The following is a 15,838-nucleotide window of genomic DNA, read 5'->3' on the forward strand; positions in this document are numbered from 1 at the left end:
TTACATTTGTTACACATTTAGAAACCCACTACTTTACAAAAAAAGTCACAATCAGATTATGATAACATTATCTTTATTAACTGGATTTAGTGGACAATATAAAAGCTTACCATTTTTGTACACCTGCAAGCATATACTTCAAAAGGTAAAATGTTAGAATACTTATTTACATAGGTAATATGTTGGAACCAAAGCTTCCACAACTAAAAACGGATGCAAAATTTGCTCAATATATCGACTGCATTTTAAAAAATTAAACTAAAAGATAAAAATACATCTCCCACTTGGCAAGTTAAAACATGTGACAAAATCGAATTGTGTGAATTTGGAAAAATAAAATAAAATAATTAGAAATATTTTGGGGGCAATACAACAACAACAAAAAATTCCATAGGTGATGAAAATCTATATTTGTTTGGTGTATCTCATTGAAATAATTATTAGTTTGACCAATTTTTATATTTCTGTATTTATTTTTTTAATTTTGGTTGCAGTCCTCCACAGCTAGCAATATAGTTTTGCTGTGTTTTAAAACATGCTAGCAAGCAAAATGGAAACAATAATACAGTGAACTTAACAGGTGGCAGTGGTCTTAAACTTTACAGGACCTTGATACATAAACACAACATAGTACTTCTGTCAGTACTTCTGATCCATTTTGAGCCATCTATATAAGGACAAACAAAAATCATCTGCAGTGCTGTATAAAAGGTGAATTGCCCAACAGAGAGAATCCAAAAACTTAAAAAAAAATGTTTTAAATGAAAGAAAAAAAATATAAACAACTCAAATATTAACATTATATATTGGAAATCACCATTGCACCAATGAACCATTCAAGACCTATCAGTCATTTTCAAGTGCTCTCACCCCATAAGCTTGTTTTTCAGAAACTGTACCTTTGAAGACAGCTTTTGTCCATCAAGATTTAAAAGTATCTTCTGGAGGACTTCAAAGGTGCATTTAAGTTCTGGTGGGTAGCTCAGGTTCAAACGGTATATGAGTCCAAACAACAGAGCACATGCTTGTGCAATGTTACCCAAATCAGTGTTAGCCTCCACACCCTCAATCACGACACCAACGTCCTCTGGGTCATCTTCAGGTTCAGCACCCTCCTTCTGGATGACGTACACCCCCATCACAGTTTGCTCCATGCAGCTTTTTGCCTCGCTGTCCGTATCCTACATGAAAAAGTATAAGACAACAAAGTAAAATTTAAGAGATTGTTTAAACAACTGTTTCTATGCTGTTCATAAAATCCAAGTAGTCAAAGTAATAAACAGAAAATTACACCACTAAAGTAGTTGTTAGTAATTACTCCAATACATAAATTATAAAATACACCTCTCATGTCAAAAGAGGTGGCATAATTGACCTCTCACCGGCCCCTCCCCCGAAAGGGCCATTGTCCAATTACACATTATAGCAACCGTTACTGTGTCTGACAAACATTAACCTCAAGCAAGATGGAGAAGCGGTGTGCCCACCGATACGCCGAGAGATTGTGTCTGGAGGAGTTGTGTTCTTTCCATTCACAAAGTCAAAAACAACGTGAATGGATTAAACAGTGTGTATGGCCCCACTCCCAGGTAAATGTACCGATATGAATATGAAGCATGTCTACTTGCACATTCGGGTACCCATTGGTGCGCAGAGGAAACCATTTGTTTGTCGGACGTAGCAAGAGTAACTTAGGGGGACAGGACTCGAGAAAAGGCTAACTCAGCTGCTAAAATAAAACAGGTATAGAAGTGTTAGTACTAAACAGCTCAAAGTTCATAGACATTTCTATTTACAAATACTGATGACCATAACAATGAAAAAACAACAGGACTTGTTTTAATCCAAGTACAGATTCAAAAGCAATATAGTCTTGATGCATGTTAAATGCATTGTATGTTTGTGTATCAAGTTTAAGTAGGCATAAATTTCTTTCCTTCCAATACCAAATTCCAGAAATTCTTTATTGCAACGCTTAATACTGTTTGGTATTCAAGACATCCTTTCCCCAATACCAGGTGTCTTGTTGCTAATCTCAAAATTTTAATTTTAATGATTTGCATTTGAGGCAACGTCACAATTTGTATGAGAATGTTACAGACAACATGCTGTCACAATGGCTCACCAAGTACTCCTTTATTAACTTCTCATAGTCTTCGTTTAGGTGGATGCACAAAGACTTCAAGATGCATGCTCGTCTGGTATGGATGTTGTCATGCTGGAGAGGAGGAGGAGATAATATGAGCCAAAACCAGTCTGTTTTTCTTAAAGCTAGGGTAATCAGTTAACTTGCATAATTATTCTTTAGGTTAGAACCTGGCATGTACCACTTGTTAAGCCGAAACAAAATTGACAACTTCATCTCCAAATAAAAGTTATTTTTGCTGCCTATGACAAAGTCTACTCAATCCTAATACAAACCTTGGAGATGGCAAGCATGAGACCTCTTATTTTCTTTCCACGTGTCCCTCCTTTGGTCAGAAAGATTTCCATTAAGCGTGGCGCGTATTGGTCAAGCTCGGCAAAGAAAGTAGATAGCAGAGGCTTTGTGGTGATTCGCAGAAACTCCTTCTCAATCTGCAATAGAGAACAAATACATTGATTAAAAACGCAACTGTATATTTCACTCACTTCACATCTAAGCTGACTAAAGCTGCTTTTAGAAGACCATGCAGACATCAGTGCTGTCTGTGTAGGACATGAATCAGTCTGTGTCAGATACTGAATTTGAAATTTCCACTAAAGTCACAAGTAAGAGGCAAGTGGAACCAAGATCTAGGCCATTTGCTTTTTGAAGTTTGCAAAGACTGCTAAATTGCACCAGTGGTAGTTCACTCTTTGCAACACAGTATGCTGTTCTAAACAGATTTTTCAGGTTTATTTTTAGTATATTATTTGCAATTGGTGTTTGTTCTGGGAAAGATATTGCAGACTGAGCAATAATCCATTTCTAATGGGGGCCTTTCTTAAAATGACTGGTCCCAGTAACAAAGGCGCTTGTCGACTCAGAAATCGAGGGAAAACCAACAACACACCCGGCAGAACATTATGTTATTTACACGGGTGCACATAAGTGGTCCGCATGTGCGCATTCGCTGTCAAAATAAAAGACGCGCAACAGATAAGAAGTTGCAACGCACGTTTGCATCCATATAAAAGGCACTGTTTTTGTCCGCTAGAGTGGGATTTTCACGGCACATTCTGCACCACATCTGTGTGTTCATCATTTGTTTGAAGCCAGCTCACCTCCTGCAATCACTTTTGCGAGAATACGCGCTTCTTTTGTGGTTCGGACTCCTTCTGACATTTCTTTGGAGGTGGAGGAAAACCAAAGTAATTGCTTAAAGGAGCTTCTTCGACATATTTAAGAGTTCTAAACAAATATGTCCTCCTCCAGAAAATCTTATGTATGCAAACACGCGTTGCAACTTCTTATCTTGTGCGCGTTTTTTATTTTGACAGCAAATACGCACTTGCGGACCACTTATGTGCAGCCCCGGTTATATAGCTCGTCATGTTGCAGCCACAGAAATTCTTTTGTCCATGAAACCATAAAGCTGCACTTTCTTTTTGCCTTATAGTCTGATTTGTCATAACTTTTCCGTTTTGTGGTAAGCTTTTCTTTGGCTGTCACTTCTTCACCCTGACCTGTCTTATTTGGCTAAGCAGAACTACAATTAATATCCTGCTGCTTTTACACACGCACTCACATAACACTCAGCGATTGTCTGCGCGATCAACCTCTCACATGTTTAAGCTGCGGGAGATTTCACTTGTCATGTTTGCATAGTAAGCTAACGATTGATAAGACGATGTCAGAGGAATTGGTGCACAAATTATCATCACTCACAGATCAGTGCTGTCGCTCTCTATACACAGGTCGCGCGATTGCAAAGTGAAAGCAAAAAACAAGCGCAAATTCAAACGCGATTTCAATATGTCACATATTGACAGTGGCTCACCGATGCCAATGACATAATTACCCAGCTACATTTCCGAAAGAATGCAGAAGCATTGACATATATTTTTCCTTCTTATGACAGCCCGACGGGCAGGGCAGAGATAGATTTTGGTAGCCCGACTGGAAAAATCGCTAGCCCTGGGACGTCGGGCTAGCCATTTTGCGAGCCCTGTACAGTGTTTCAATAATTGTACCTACTACTCTCCCTGATGGAACAACGCTTGCACTGCCACATACAAGTCACTGAAAGAAAAAAAGAAAAGCAGTTTTAAGGATGGTTTTATTGGCACCTTTTTTTCACTTTGATTAAATCATAAAACTATCATAAAAAATATATGATGGTAAAAGGCTTACCATGTATTAAAGAGGAGGCACAAACAATCAGAAAAAGGGGTCAGCTTTCTTTGTGGTGTTACTATGGTAAAGAAAACAGAAAAAATTATTTTATAAAAATTCCACAGTGGATTTTTTTTTACTTTGTTGCAAATGTATAAAAAAAATACAAATACATATAAATACCTCTTGCAATATAAAATTCACAGATAAATATCCAATCTGTTGCTAAATGTAATAGCAGTGTTTCACACTATGCAATAAAGATGCTGGTAGTTGCGGTAAAGGTCCCACAGGCAATTTTCATAACTATCCGCCATTGCCTTTTCCTCTGACCTCGTGTTTATGCTCTTTTTCCCATGCACTAGCATCAAGTCAATTCGAAGGATGCAGCCCCTGAATTTGGACACAGCTAATATTTAGCAAATCGCGCATGCTAGTTTAACTTGCATTACTGCCAGAGGCCGAATGCTTAAAATAAAAGGAGAGAGAAAGAAAGAAAGAAAGAAAAAATGCAAATGATAATAAAAAAAGTGAACAAAGACCATGTCTTGCAATAACCGTCATTTAAAACCAAAGTGAATGCTAACAGAGCTAGGTAGAAGTTCAATGAGACAACCATACTAGCTTTAGCTAACTTCATTTACTTTGAAAGTGAATTACAAACGTGTTAAATATTGAATTAAACATATCAATAACCGCTAAAAACACTATAAGACTAACTGCAAAAACGGGTAAAAAAAAAAAAAGAAAAACAATGAAGTGGAAATGCTAATAATAGTATAAATATACCCAGAGCGGATTATAAATCAGGTATTAGACGGTACCGATTGGCACCGTCTAATACCAGATTTTCACTGTATTTGCTCCACTCCCGCTGTCTAATGACAACTTACACATTTGGAATTAAAAACATTGTTAAACAATTAATGGACAAAACAACTTCGTTTGACTAAGATATTTTGAGTTATTTATTACTTACCTGTATTGTGGAAGATTCCGCAGAGGGAAATGGCAGTCCACTGAACACATATAACTTCTCCGCGTTCCCGCCTCTTCACTTTTGGGAAGTTTGAGCATGCGCACTAGGCATCGGTTTTAGAGTTGTTGATTTAAAATAATTACATTTAATTGAACTGAAGAATGCAAATCTAGTTCATTAAACTTTTTGTTATTTTATGTTAAACCAACAACTGATAATGATTTAAAAACCTAAACTCAATATGTTCATGTTAAATAGACAAATGTCTATTGAATTAATCAAACAACTGCCTTAGTTGACTTTTTTGAGTGTACGTGGTAGGTTAAAAGCTGTGTCTCTGTGTTGTAATTATTAACATTATCTAAAGCAACAAGTGATGAAGATTGAGTTGTTACTATGTGTGTGATATTTCAAAGATTACTGAATAACTAATAACTTTGTAGAATTTAAAAACTGCTTAATGAGTAAATAATTATAGCAACATCAGAAGCCAATCACTGTGTTTGTTTTCTTAATTATTGAATATCACCTATTTTTATCCTTGACTAGAGTGTCTTCCATCCAGAAATGAAGGTAAGTTTAAAAGTTTTTTTCCTGCATTGTAACATAAAAAAGAGTAAGTAAGATTTTTTTTAAAAAACATTTTTAAATGTTTTTGCTTTCACAGCACTCATGGGTTGTGGTAAGGAAAAAAGTTTTTTAGTATTCTCTGTTTTGTAATTATTAACAGGCTGATGATGATGAAGGTGAAGGTTGAGTTTATTTTCTTCATACTCATATAAATCTAAATTGTATAAATTATTCCTGAACAGCAAGTCAAGGGAGGTCAGTTTAAAAAAATATGTTTACTAATTTCTACAGACACACACACACAACAGAGTAAAGGGGAAAAATATGAAATAAGAGGCGCTCTGAGAGTTAAAACCTCCATCAGTGCAGCTTATTTTTTGGGCAATATTTACTTTTATTGTGTTTTTTCTTTTTCGTTTTTTTTAAATTACTTAAATTCATCTGTGAGGTTAAAAATCTGTTTCTGTGATTTTTATAAATATAGCAATTGTCTGCAATCACTAAATAAACTAACACATTTCTCTGACAAAGTTAGTATTTTACCCATTCTAAGCTTGATGTGAAATACACTTCATAGAGAAAAAGTTGTTTCATGTTATGTCAATTTTAAGAAAATTAACCATGTCTTTATGATTTTTTTTTTAAAAAAAAGGATGATACTGTTTACTTAATGATTTTAACATCAGACTTTTAATTGTGTGTTGTTTAGCTCAATCGCAGGTCATGCGCTCTGTTAGAGGTGAGTAAAAAGCTAAATGTTGCAGAAACAGTGTGATTAAAAATACGTTAAATGGCTGTAAGCACGCAACTAAACACCACATTCGTTTGCCACAGTTGATCTTTAATTTTGCCTTGGAAGCCTTTAACATCTTGTGTTTATTGCGTTACCATTCCAATCCAGTGATAGTTGTTCTGCTTCTCAATTCTCAGGTCACCATTTGCTCCATGTTTTTAAATCAGCAAGAGACAACATATTGCTGCATTGTGATGACTGTTAAAAAAACATATGAACCAGTTCCTGACATAGGAGTCCAAGAGTTTTCATTGTCCTACATTTAAGAGAGATACCATTGCACTTGTTGCACATTTGCTTAGTCAGGACGCCCACAGGCAGTAGAACTGGAGCAGCTCCTATTTACTTTGTTTTAGATGACCGTTACTGCACTGGATGGATGTGGATTTCTATTTATTGGAAAGGAATAAACTTAACTCAGCATCAGTCATATGAAAGTAATGAATTACCAGATCACCCAGTTGGACTGTAGTGTGTGTGTTTTTATAATAATGACTTGAGCTTCATTGAGTTGTGGTCTCTCTAATCTCGCAGAACCTGATAGCTATGAACCAACAAACAAGTCTGACAGCAAAAAAGGGCTATTTACTCACATGAAGAAGAAGCTACCTGTCTTTTGGAAATCTCATAAGACGCCTACCAACTATGATGATGCTCGTCTAAACTTTGTGTCTGAAGGTAATGATTTGATTTGATTTGATATACCTTTATTAGTCCCACAAGGGGAAATTTCATAAGGCTGCCGACCTATTGCACGCAATGGTGGCGCCATCTTACCCTCCAACCATACATACATTACACAAAACATCACATGGGGAAGACAGGTCAGAGAGGTATAACAATGGAAAATGCACCACATGAGGAAAGATAAGGAGAAAAAAAATAACTCCCCCCAGACTGAGCTCCAACAGGGAGATCCGTTTGAGAACAGAAAAAAAAACACCTCTGCACATAGCACATGAAAAAAAAACTCTTAATACACCAAAGAAACACATGACAAGCAACAGGGGTGGGTAAAGGGTGAGAGACCGCCGAATTAGACAGTACATCCAGGCCTGCGTGCGCTGGTCTCCTTGATCCCTGTCAGCATCGGAAGGGAATAAGCGTCGAAGGCGTTTGGAAAGGGAGGGGGGATGAGTGTGTGCATATCAGTGTATATGTATGTGTGTGCGTGTCCAGAGTTCAGCTGAGACAGTGTCCTTCGCCCTGCTAGGCTAAGTAAACAGTCTTCCAGCCAACCCAGGTGGCCTTGCATGGAATGGGAAGGAACAGACTAAACACAGTCGTTATCAACCAACAGAAGCGTCCAGTTTCCATCATTTACAGAATTTCAGGGCACCCAATACATTCTTCATTGTTGTCGCCACATTATAGTCATCTTACCATAACACTGCACTGCAAAAAAGAGGAAAATGTGCTTTACTGTAAATTTACTGTAGAATATTTGTCTTTGTATTTTCTCATACACATTTATGTTATACTATCATATTATAGTCCTTCAGCCGAGTATATGGACTACTATGAATTCTACTATATAGACCAATCGGAGTCTGCGCTGCGGGACTGTTTTGATCACGCGGACTGGGAAATGTTTCACGTGGCTGCTAGGGACATTGATGAATACACAGACTCAGTCTGCGGATTTATCAGGAAATGCGTGGAAGATGTCGTCCCATCCAGAACAGTTAAATCCTTCCCAAATCAAAAACCCTGGATTAACGGAGATGTTCGCGCGGCACTGGCGGCACGGAGCACCGCCTTTGCCTCCGCGAACACATCGGACTACAAACACGCACATTACCAACTCCGGAAGACGATCAAAGCAGCCAAACGTGAGTACAGGGACAGGGTGGAGCAACAGTTTGACAACCCTCGGAGTATGTGGCAGGGACTAAACACGATCACAGACTTTAGAGGGAAAACCAGCACACCGCAGACCACGGCCTCTCTGTGTGAGGATCTAAACGTATTCTACGCTAGATTCGACACAGCGAACACCATGAGACCGGACAGTGTGCGCACCGCGGATGACGTCAGTGCGCACACTGTGTCTGAGGAGGATGTGCGGAGGTGCTTCAGGAAGGTGAACGCACGCAAAGCTACTGGTCCGGACGGGATTCCCGGCCGCGTCCTCAAGTCATGCGCGGCTCAGCTGGCTGGAGTGTTCACGCACATCTTCAACCTTTCCCTCTCTCTGTCTGTAGTCCCAGCCTGCTTCAAAATGGCCACCATCGTCCCTGTACCCAAATCCTCCACTATCTCCTCATTAAACGACTGGCGACCTGTAGCCCTGACCCCCATCGTAAGCAAATGCTTCGAGAAGCTGGTCAGGGACTTCATCTGCTCTGCATTACCGGACTCACTGGACCCTCTACAGTTCGCATACCGCCACAACAGGTCCACTGATGATGCCATAGCCCTGACACTACACACTGCCCTGTCACACCTGGAGAAGAGAGACACGTATGTGAGAATGCTGTTTGTAGATTACAGCTCAGCATTCAATACCATCGTTCCCTCGAAGCTGGACAGGAAACTGCAGGATCTAGGACTGAGCAGCTCCCTCTGCAGCTGGATCCTTAGCTTCCTGTCTGACAGACGCCAAGTGGTCAGACTGGGCAGCATCACCTCATCCCCCATCACACTGAACACTGGTGCTCCACAGGGGTGTGTACTGAGCCCTCTCCTGTACTCACTCTACACCTACGACTGCACAGCCACTAACAGCTCCAACATCATTGTGAAGTTTGCGGACGACACTACAGTGGTGGGTCTTATCACCAACGGTGATGAGACGGCTTACAGGGAGGAGGTCAGCGCCCTGACCCACTGGTGTCAAGACAACCATCTCACCCTCAACGTCGCAAAGACAAAGGAGTTGATAGTGGACTTCCGGAGGTGCAGAGAAGTGCACACCCCCATCACCATCAACGGCGCTGCTGTGGAGAGAGTGAGCAGCTTCCGGTTCCTTGACGTACACCTGGCTGAGGATCTTACGTGGTCAGTACACACAAACAAAACAGTGAAGAAGGCGCAGCAGCGCCTCTTCTTTCTCAGGAGACTGAAAGGATTCAGCATGAGCCCCCGCATCCTCAGGACCTTCTATCACTGTGCCATTGAGAGCATCCTCACTGGATGCATCACCACCTGGTATGGCAACAGCACCGCCTACAACTGCAAAGCTCTCCAGCGAGTAGTGCGGTGCTCTGAACGGATAATTGGAGGTGAGCTTCCCTCCCTCCAAGACATCTACAGGAAGCGCTGCCTGAGGAAAGCGGGGAGGATCATCAAGGACTCCAGTCACCCCAGCCATAAACTGTTCAGACTGCTTCCATCAGGAAAGAGGTTCTGCAGCATCCGGTCCCGTACCAGCAGACTGAGAGACAGCTTTTTCCATCAGGCCATCAGACTGCTGAACACTTCATAGACACCTCAGCTTCACTACTGGAACTTTAACATTATGCACTCCATACTGTACAGTAACGCCACTGTTTTGCACATGTCTCACTCTGTATATTTTATTTTATATATTTTATTTATTGTTTACTCTATTTAATTTGTAAAATATGTGTACACACACACACACACACACGTAGAAAAATATTTAGTATACACATCCAGAAATGCATATACTATTATATATTGTACATATATTTATTAGTTTCAGATGTAGCCATTCTTGTATTTTGCTTGTTTACATTATTGTATTTTGCACAACTCTGTTGCTTGTGAAGCTCGCACACAAGAATTTCACTCCCTTGTGCTGTACCAATGTACCTGCACATGTGATGTGACAATAAAAGTGATTTGATTTGATTTGATTTGATATATATATGTGTATATATATATATAGATAGATAGATAGATAGATAGATAGATAGATAGATAGATAGATAAAAATTATATATGTATGTGTAATAATAGATATATAGAACTAGATTCAACACTTTATGTCCAGTTATTATTTCATCTTTGTACTTTATCTTTTTCAGCTGCTGTGCAATTGCAGCCACCCAGAGATCCTTTGCTACAGTTAGTCTTCCTTCAGGAGGCATCTGGCTACTGGCGGCTTGATCCAGCTCTGGCTACTGCACTGGGAAAGATCAGCAAGGAGATGGAAAAGTCAAAGCCTGAAAAGGTGGGTTGTTGTCAATTTTAGTCATTACAAAAAGTGAATATATGGGTGTTAATCAAATTTTATAGTACACATTAAAGAAAGAAATTTAAGAAATTAAACTGTAACATAACATAACAGATTAAAATTAATTCAGCTGTACTAAAAACTAGGGCTGGATATTGTCACTGATTTCTGGAATCAATTCAATTCCGATTCACAAGGTCCCGATATTCGATTCTATCCACGATTCGATTTAATTCGCTTCGATTTGATTTGAATCGGGGGGAATTTTGCCTCAGACAGTCAGAAATATCATAATTCTGATCACTTATCAGTGCATATCCATATTATCCATAATATCTATAACAAGAAAGCTGACACTAGCATTACAGCAGATGCCTTTGTGTCAAAGTAACTGGGGATAAAACACAGAAAAACTTGAAGAAGAATTTCCTGGCCTGGGTTTTTAATAGCAGATGACCTTAAAATATATTCTGTAGTAGGTCAAAAATGAAAGAAAACCATTAATCACCATATGAACATTACCTGATGAAGTGAAGCAAAGTAACAAAGGTTCAATTAGAGACACATCTAAGGGTTTTGCAATTTTGCATAATTTTAAAAAGTTTACATTTGTCCAGTATAGCACAGGAGAAATGAGGCTTTCTTGTCAGAAGTAAGTAAAAAAAAAAAAACAGTGTCCAACAGCGCTGGCAAAACAGCAAAAGTAAGAGGGAATTCATGACGATGTATATGTGAAGCGAAATGTGAAGTGTAGTTTGGATCTTCTTCTGCTGCTGGTTCAGTCAATATTGTTTGGAGAGCGATAAAACATGCAGCTTCAGAATCTAGCGCAAAAAAGACGTAAACACAAAGAGCGGACCCGCCGACACATCAGAATCAGTGAGCTGTCAGCTTTCAGCCCCGACGATGTGACATCTCACTGGCTCTGATGCGTCAGCGGGTCCGCGCTTTGTGTTTACGTATTTGTGCAGAATCTGTGTACCTGCTGCCATTTAATGTTTTAGCTGTTTGGTGGTTGTCAAAATTTTGTGAGGTTTAACCTCAGATTCTGGTGTTTCGGGCAAAATAAATTTATATTAAAAATTGATTCAGGATTTTAATGAATCGATATCATGTTATCCAAGCTAGAATTGATTTTAATCTATAAATCAATAATCAAAAACTACCCCTAGTAAAAACTGGCAAAAAATACATTATTTATATTATCACAATTGCCAAAGGTAAGATCTAAACCCTTGTGTAGCATTTTTTTTTAAAAATCTAAATGTAGTTGTGTGCAGAACACTAACTTGTTTTGGTGTATCAACATTCACATGTGACTGGCTGCCTGTTGCCATTTTAGCTGTAGAGACAGGAAGACGGATTTAAATGCAAGCATATCAGGAAAAAGTGACGAAACGAGCGAAAACGTAAAATGAGCAGCAACTAGCTGCATTTCAATGACATTGGAGACTGCAAAGTACAGTGCAGAATTTAAAAAATTGGGAGCTGTCTAAAGTGAAACCTGTCTTTGTTTTCAGCCATTTTCCATCAAGGACAAAAAAACCTCATTTGTGTTCTCCCTAGTAGTAGTAGTAACTGCATAAAAATAAAGCTTTTATGAAAACACTGAATGAAAAATTGTTTCCTTGAAAAAGACTAAAATTACTGTTCAGTACTGAATGTTAGATAAAATAAACTATATTCAAAGTGTCTTTGAATGGCAGAGATGCAGAAATGTGTGAATATACTGCAGAGCCATGGCTCAGTGTCTGTGTGTCTAAATTAGTCTCACAGACCTGAATATGATACTTGAAGCCATTTGTATTTCTGAACCTGTTTGATCTGCTGCTCACCACTAAGAAGAACAAGCATCAGTTTTGGACTTTTAACAGTATTTTTATAGGTTTTACATCTTTTCCCGCTGATTAAAAACCTCCCTTGTGGCAATTTATACTACACAAAGCGATTAACCAATAAACAATTAAATGACCGAGATGTTAGTTTTTCACTTTCAACAATAGAAATTTTGAGGGGTTTTGTGACTAACAAAAACTGGACAGCCTGGACAATGAGATACAATTTTACACATTTATTTCTTACAATTTAAGTCCAAAGAGTCGTACTGACAGGTTTCCTTTTTTGTCACAGCAGGTTTTTCTTCATTATGTAGAAAAACTTCTTCACTGGTCCGACCCACTTAAGAGCAAAGTGGGCTGAATGTGGCCTACGATGTAAAATTTGTTTGACACCCTTTCTCTGTGTGTGTGTGTGTGTTGCCTGTTTTATTTGTCTCTGATTGGGGAATTAGGGCAACAATGAAGTGTGGGCCACCATTCTGGCTCTGATCTGGCTTCATGCTTTTAAGATGGATGCAAAGGATGAGTGGGAGCTTCTGGCTATGAAGGCTGCCTCATGGCTCCGTGCTCAGAATGGTAGTAACACGATAATAACAGAAAATGCTGCATATCCATGACACAAAGTTAAAGTGAGCTATTCTTGCAAATTCATTCTTTAATCCTTGTGTTTTGTGTTCTTAGCACCATGTGTGTCAGAGTGTGTGGACGCTGGAAATGTCCTGTTGGGTTCCAGCGTGAAGAAAGAAGCTCTGGGACTCTGAGAGTTTTTTCAAATTGGCTTCACCTTAAGAGCTAGTTACACCATTAAGCCTTTTGATTCAGTGTTGTGTCATACTGTCTTCTTCATTCACCTTCTTCACTGACTGTGTGTTTATACATCATTCTGCATTTAATCATTAGTTATTACTAATCTCGGCTCTCTTCCATAGCGTGTCTTTTGTCATGTCTCCCTCCCCTCATCTCCAACCGGTCGTGGCAGATGGCCGCTCCTCCCTGATCCTGGTTCTACCAGTTTTTTTTCTTGGTAAAAGGGAGTTTTTCCTTCTGCACTATAACCAAAACACTTGCTCATAGGGGAGTCATGTGATTTTTGAGATTTTGTTTTCTCTGTATTATTGTAGCATATTTACCTTACAATATAAAATGCCTTTAGGCGTGTGATGCCTTTTGATCAAAAGACAGTAATTAGGGCATGATGTGATTAAGTTACATAAGCAAAGTAATAAATAAGTTCATAGTTAATAAACATTATAAGTAAATTTATGCTAAAAACGGTTAAAATATTTTGGTTTTGAAATCTGATTAGAGTAAGACATCTTTATTACAAGCGATCTTTGTATATTGTACGCGCGGCAACGGGCACGAGAGAGCACTCACATCACGAACCTATCTTTAACATACTTTTCTCCCGCAACTGTAGAATTTGTGAACAAGTGCTTCGGCAGAAATAAGAGTACACTCATGTACACGCTAAATGTGCCCTACACACTTGTGCTTTGGGAAACGTTCGTTTTAGTGAGTATTACTGTGTTCAGGAAGAACTTGGATATGTGTTTACATGGAATAAAATGTGATGCCAAAGTAATGCACGCATTTAAGTTTGTCATTAAGATGTGTGCATTGGTGAGAAATTTTTTGTTATTTTGTTCATTTCACTTACAAAACTGAGAAGAATCCTTGGGAGAGGAAAAGGTTTAAAAAGGTCTTCAAAGTCAAGAAAAGCAAGCCCTGTGTGGAGATCTCTTCTGTTGTGTTTGCTGGCTGTTTAGCTTCACATTGTTACGTGTTGTGAGGGCAGCACAAGGCAACTGTTGTTGTGATTTGGAGCTATATAAACAAAACTGGATTGAATTGCACTGAATGATGCCTACAATGTTATATTTATTTTTAATCTTTAATTTTTATGTTGTTGCAATCGTTCTAAGTGCTTAATTCAAATTGTTTTACTTGTATTTCCACGTGTGCCTTGAACTGAAAATTAAAAACTGAAAATTCAAGTTGGTGCTTTGAATGAAAGGGGCTCCAATCTTAATTGCTTTTATTTATTATGACTCCTTGCGTGTGTTCTGTAGAATGTTTATAAAGAAAATCCTCCAAGTTTAAGAACTGACTACTATGGATAAAGTGAATGTCCCTAACTCTGTCCTTCTGAGTCAAGATCAACAGCCTCACTTCAAGAAAATGAATAATTATAGTTCTTTTCCTCTTCAAAATACAATAAAAGATATCACAGCAGACTTGTGATATTGCCATAGGTTGAATACAGGAAAACAGTATCGAATTATACTAATAACTGAAGATCTACCATGCAGCTTATTCTTTCATCACTAACGATCTCATTGGATAGCTGAAGCAGAAAACCTCTGCCTTCACCAGAGTACAACTGCATGCGTGTCAGTGATGGGTCATGAGCAAAACGCTTTGTAGTGAATCAGAAGAGCCGACTCCCATTGAGTGAGAGCCGGTGTTGTCTATAATATGTGAAACATATGTCAAATGTATCCCTCATGAATGATATCAAATCAACTTGAGCCACAGACAACATTCCCGTAACAAGGTAGAAGCCGCAGTCAGTTTTTGGCAGTGACTTTTATATATCCTTTATTTATGCAGTTAAAAAACCAATCTTGTTGACATTAAAAATGGCTTTTGTCATTGTCTTTTGGACAGCAGAAATTGGCCCTGATCCCTCACTCTGATCAGTGTTGGGAAGATGTGGCCATGGATGGGCCAGCGCATCCAGTGTGACAGGGAGAAAAACAGTGGGCAATGTGTGTTTTCTCGTGAGGCGAAGAGATCTATGACAGCCCGGCCGTATCTCTGCCAAATCTGCTCCACCACCTGTGGGTGAAGCCTCCATTCTCAGAACAGTGGATTCCCCCTGATCAGGAGGTCCGCCCCCCTGTTCAGAATTACTGGCAAGTGAGTTGCTTGAAGGGAGAGGAGCCGTGTGCTGCTCCACACAATTATTTCCCTGGCTAACCTGTATAGCTGTTGGGAACGGGTACCGCCCTGGTTGATATGAGCAACTACAGTGGAGTTGTCTGTTTTCACTAAAACATGTTGAGCTTCTGAAAATACTTCTGAGCATCACCTAAGCCTGACAGGTTTAGCCACAAGGCTCTCTCACCCGAGACTGCAAGGCCCATAACTTGCGACACCCTTGGACTGCTCCCCTGGAGGAGCGAAGAATGAGCTCATTAACCACGCAGATTTCATC

At 39.1% G+C, this 15,838-nt stretch overlaps 2 protein-coding genes across 5 annotated transcripts; one reads left to right on the forward strand and one right to left on the reverse strand.

Annotated features, from left to right (window-relative positions):
• Positions 1-764: 764 nt before the first annotated feature.
• On the reverse strand, positions 765-5,583 carry LOC146693875 (uncharacterized). 4 transcript variants are annotated; one of them, XM_085429848.1, is made up of 6 exons: positions 5,277-5,583; positions 4,316-4,376; positions 4,160-4,204; positions 2,422-2,577; positions 2,126-2,218; positions 765-1,181 (listed from the first exon to the last, which is right to left on the reverse strand). In XM_085429848.1, the coding sequence occupies exons 4-6, from the start codon at positions 2,491-2,493 to the stop codon at positions 867-869; spliced, it is 480 nt and encodes a 159-aa protein (XP_085285974.1). In that variant the 5' UTR covers positions 2,494-2,577; positions 4,160-4,204; positions 4,316-4,376; positions 5,277-5,583; the 3' UTR covers positions 765-866. The 4 variants fall into 4 exon arrangements, with proteins under 4 accessions (XP_085285974.1, XP_085285973.1, XP_085285975.1 ...); XM_085429847.1 differs by having other exon boundaries at positions 4,156-4,204; XM_085429849.1 differs by lacking the exons at positions 4,160-4,204; positions 4,316-4,376 and having other exon boundaries at positions 5,277-5,350.
• A 247-nt stretch (positions 5,584-5,830) lies between these two features.
• LOC146693876 (von Willebrand factor A domain-containing protein 5A-like) lies at positions 5,831-14,650 on the forward strand. The gene is made up of 7 exons (XM_085429850.1): positions 5,831-5,849; positions 5,944-5,958; positions 6,556-6,585; positions 7,174-7,317; positions 10,632-10,777; positions 13,071-13,194; positions 13,300-14,650. The coding sequence occupies exons 2-7, from the start codon at positions 5,949-5,951 to the stop codon at positions 13,377-13,379; spliced, it is 534 nt and encodes a 177-aa protein (XP_085285976.1). The 5' UTR covers positions 5,831-5,849; positions 5,944-5,948; the 3' UTR covers positions 13,380-14,650.
• The last annotated feature ends 1,188 nt before the right edge of the window (positions 14,651-15,838 follow it).

This window comes from Copadichromis virginalis, linkage group LG14 (assembly GCF_057382275.1).
Source record: "Copadichromis virginalis isolate Kocher_CV1m ecotype Utaka linkage group LG14, C_Virginalis_male_GT1.1, whole genome shotgun sequence".
Classification (NCBI taxonomy): Eukaryota; Metazoa; Chordata; class Actinopteri; order Cichliformes; family Cichlidae; genus Copadichromis; species Copadichromis virginalis.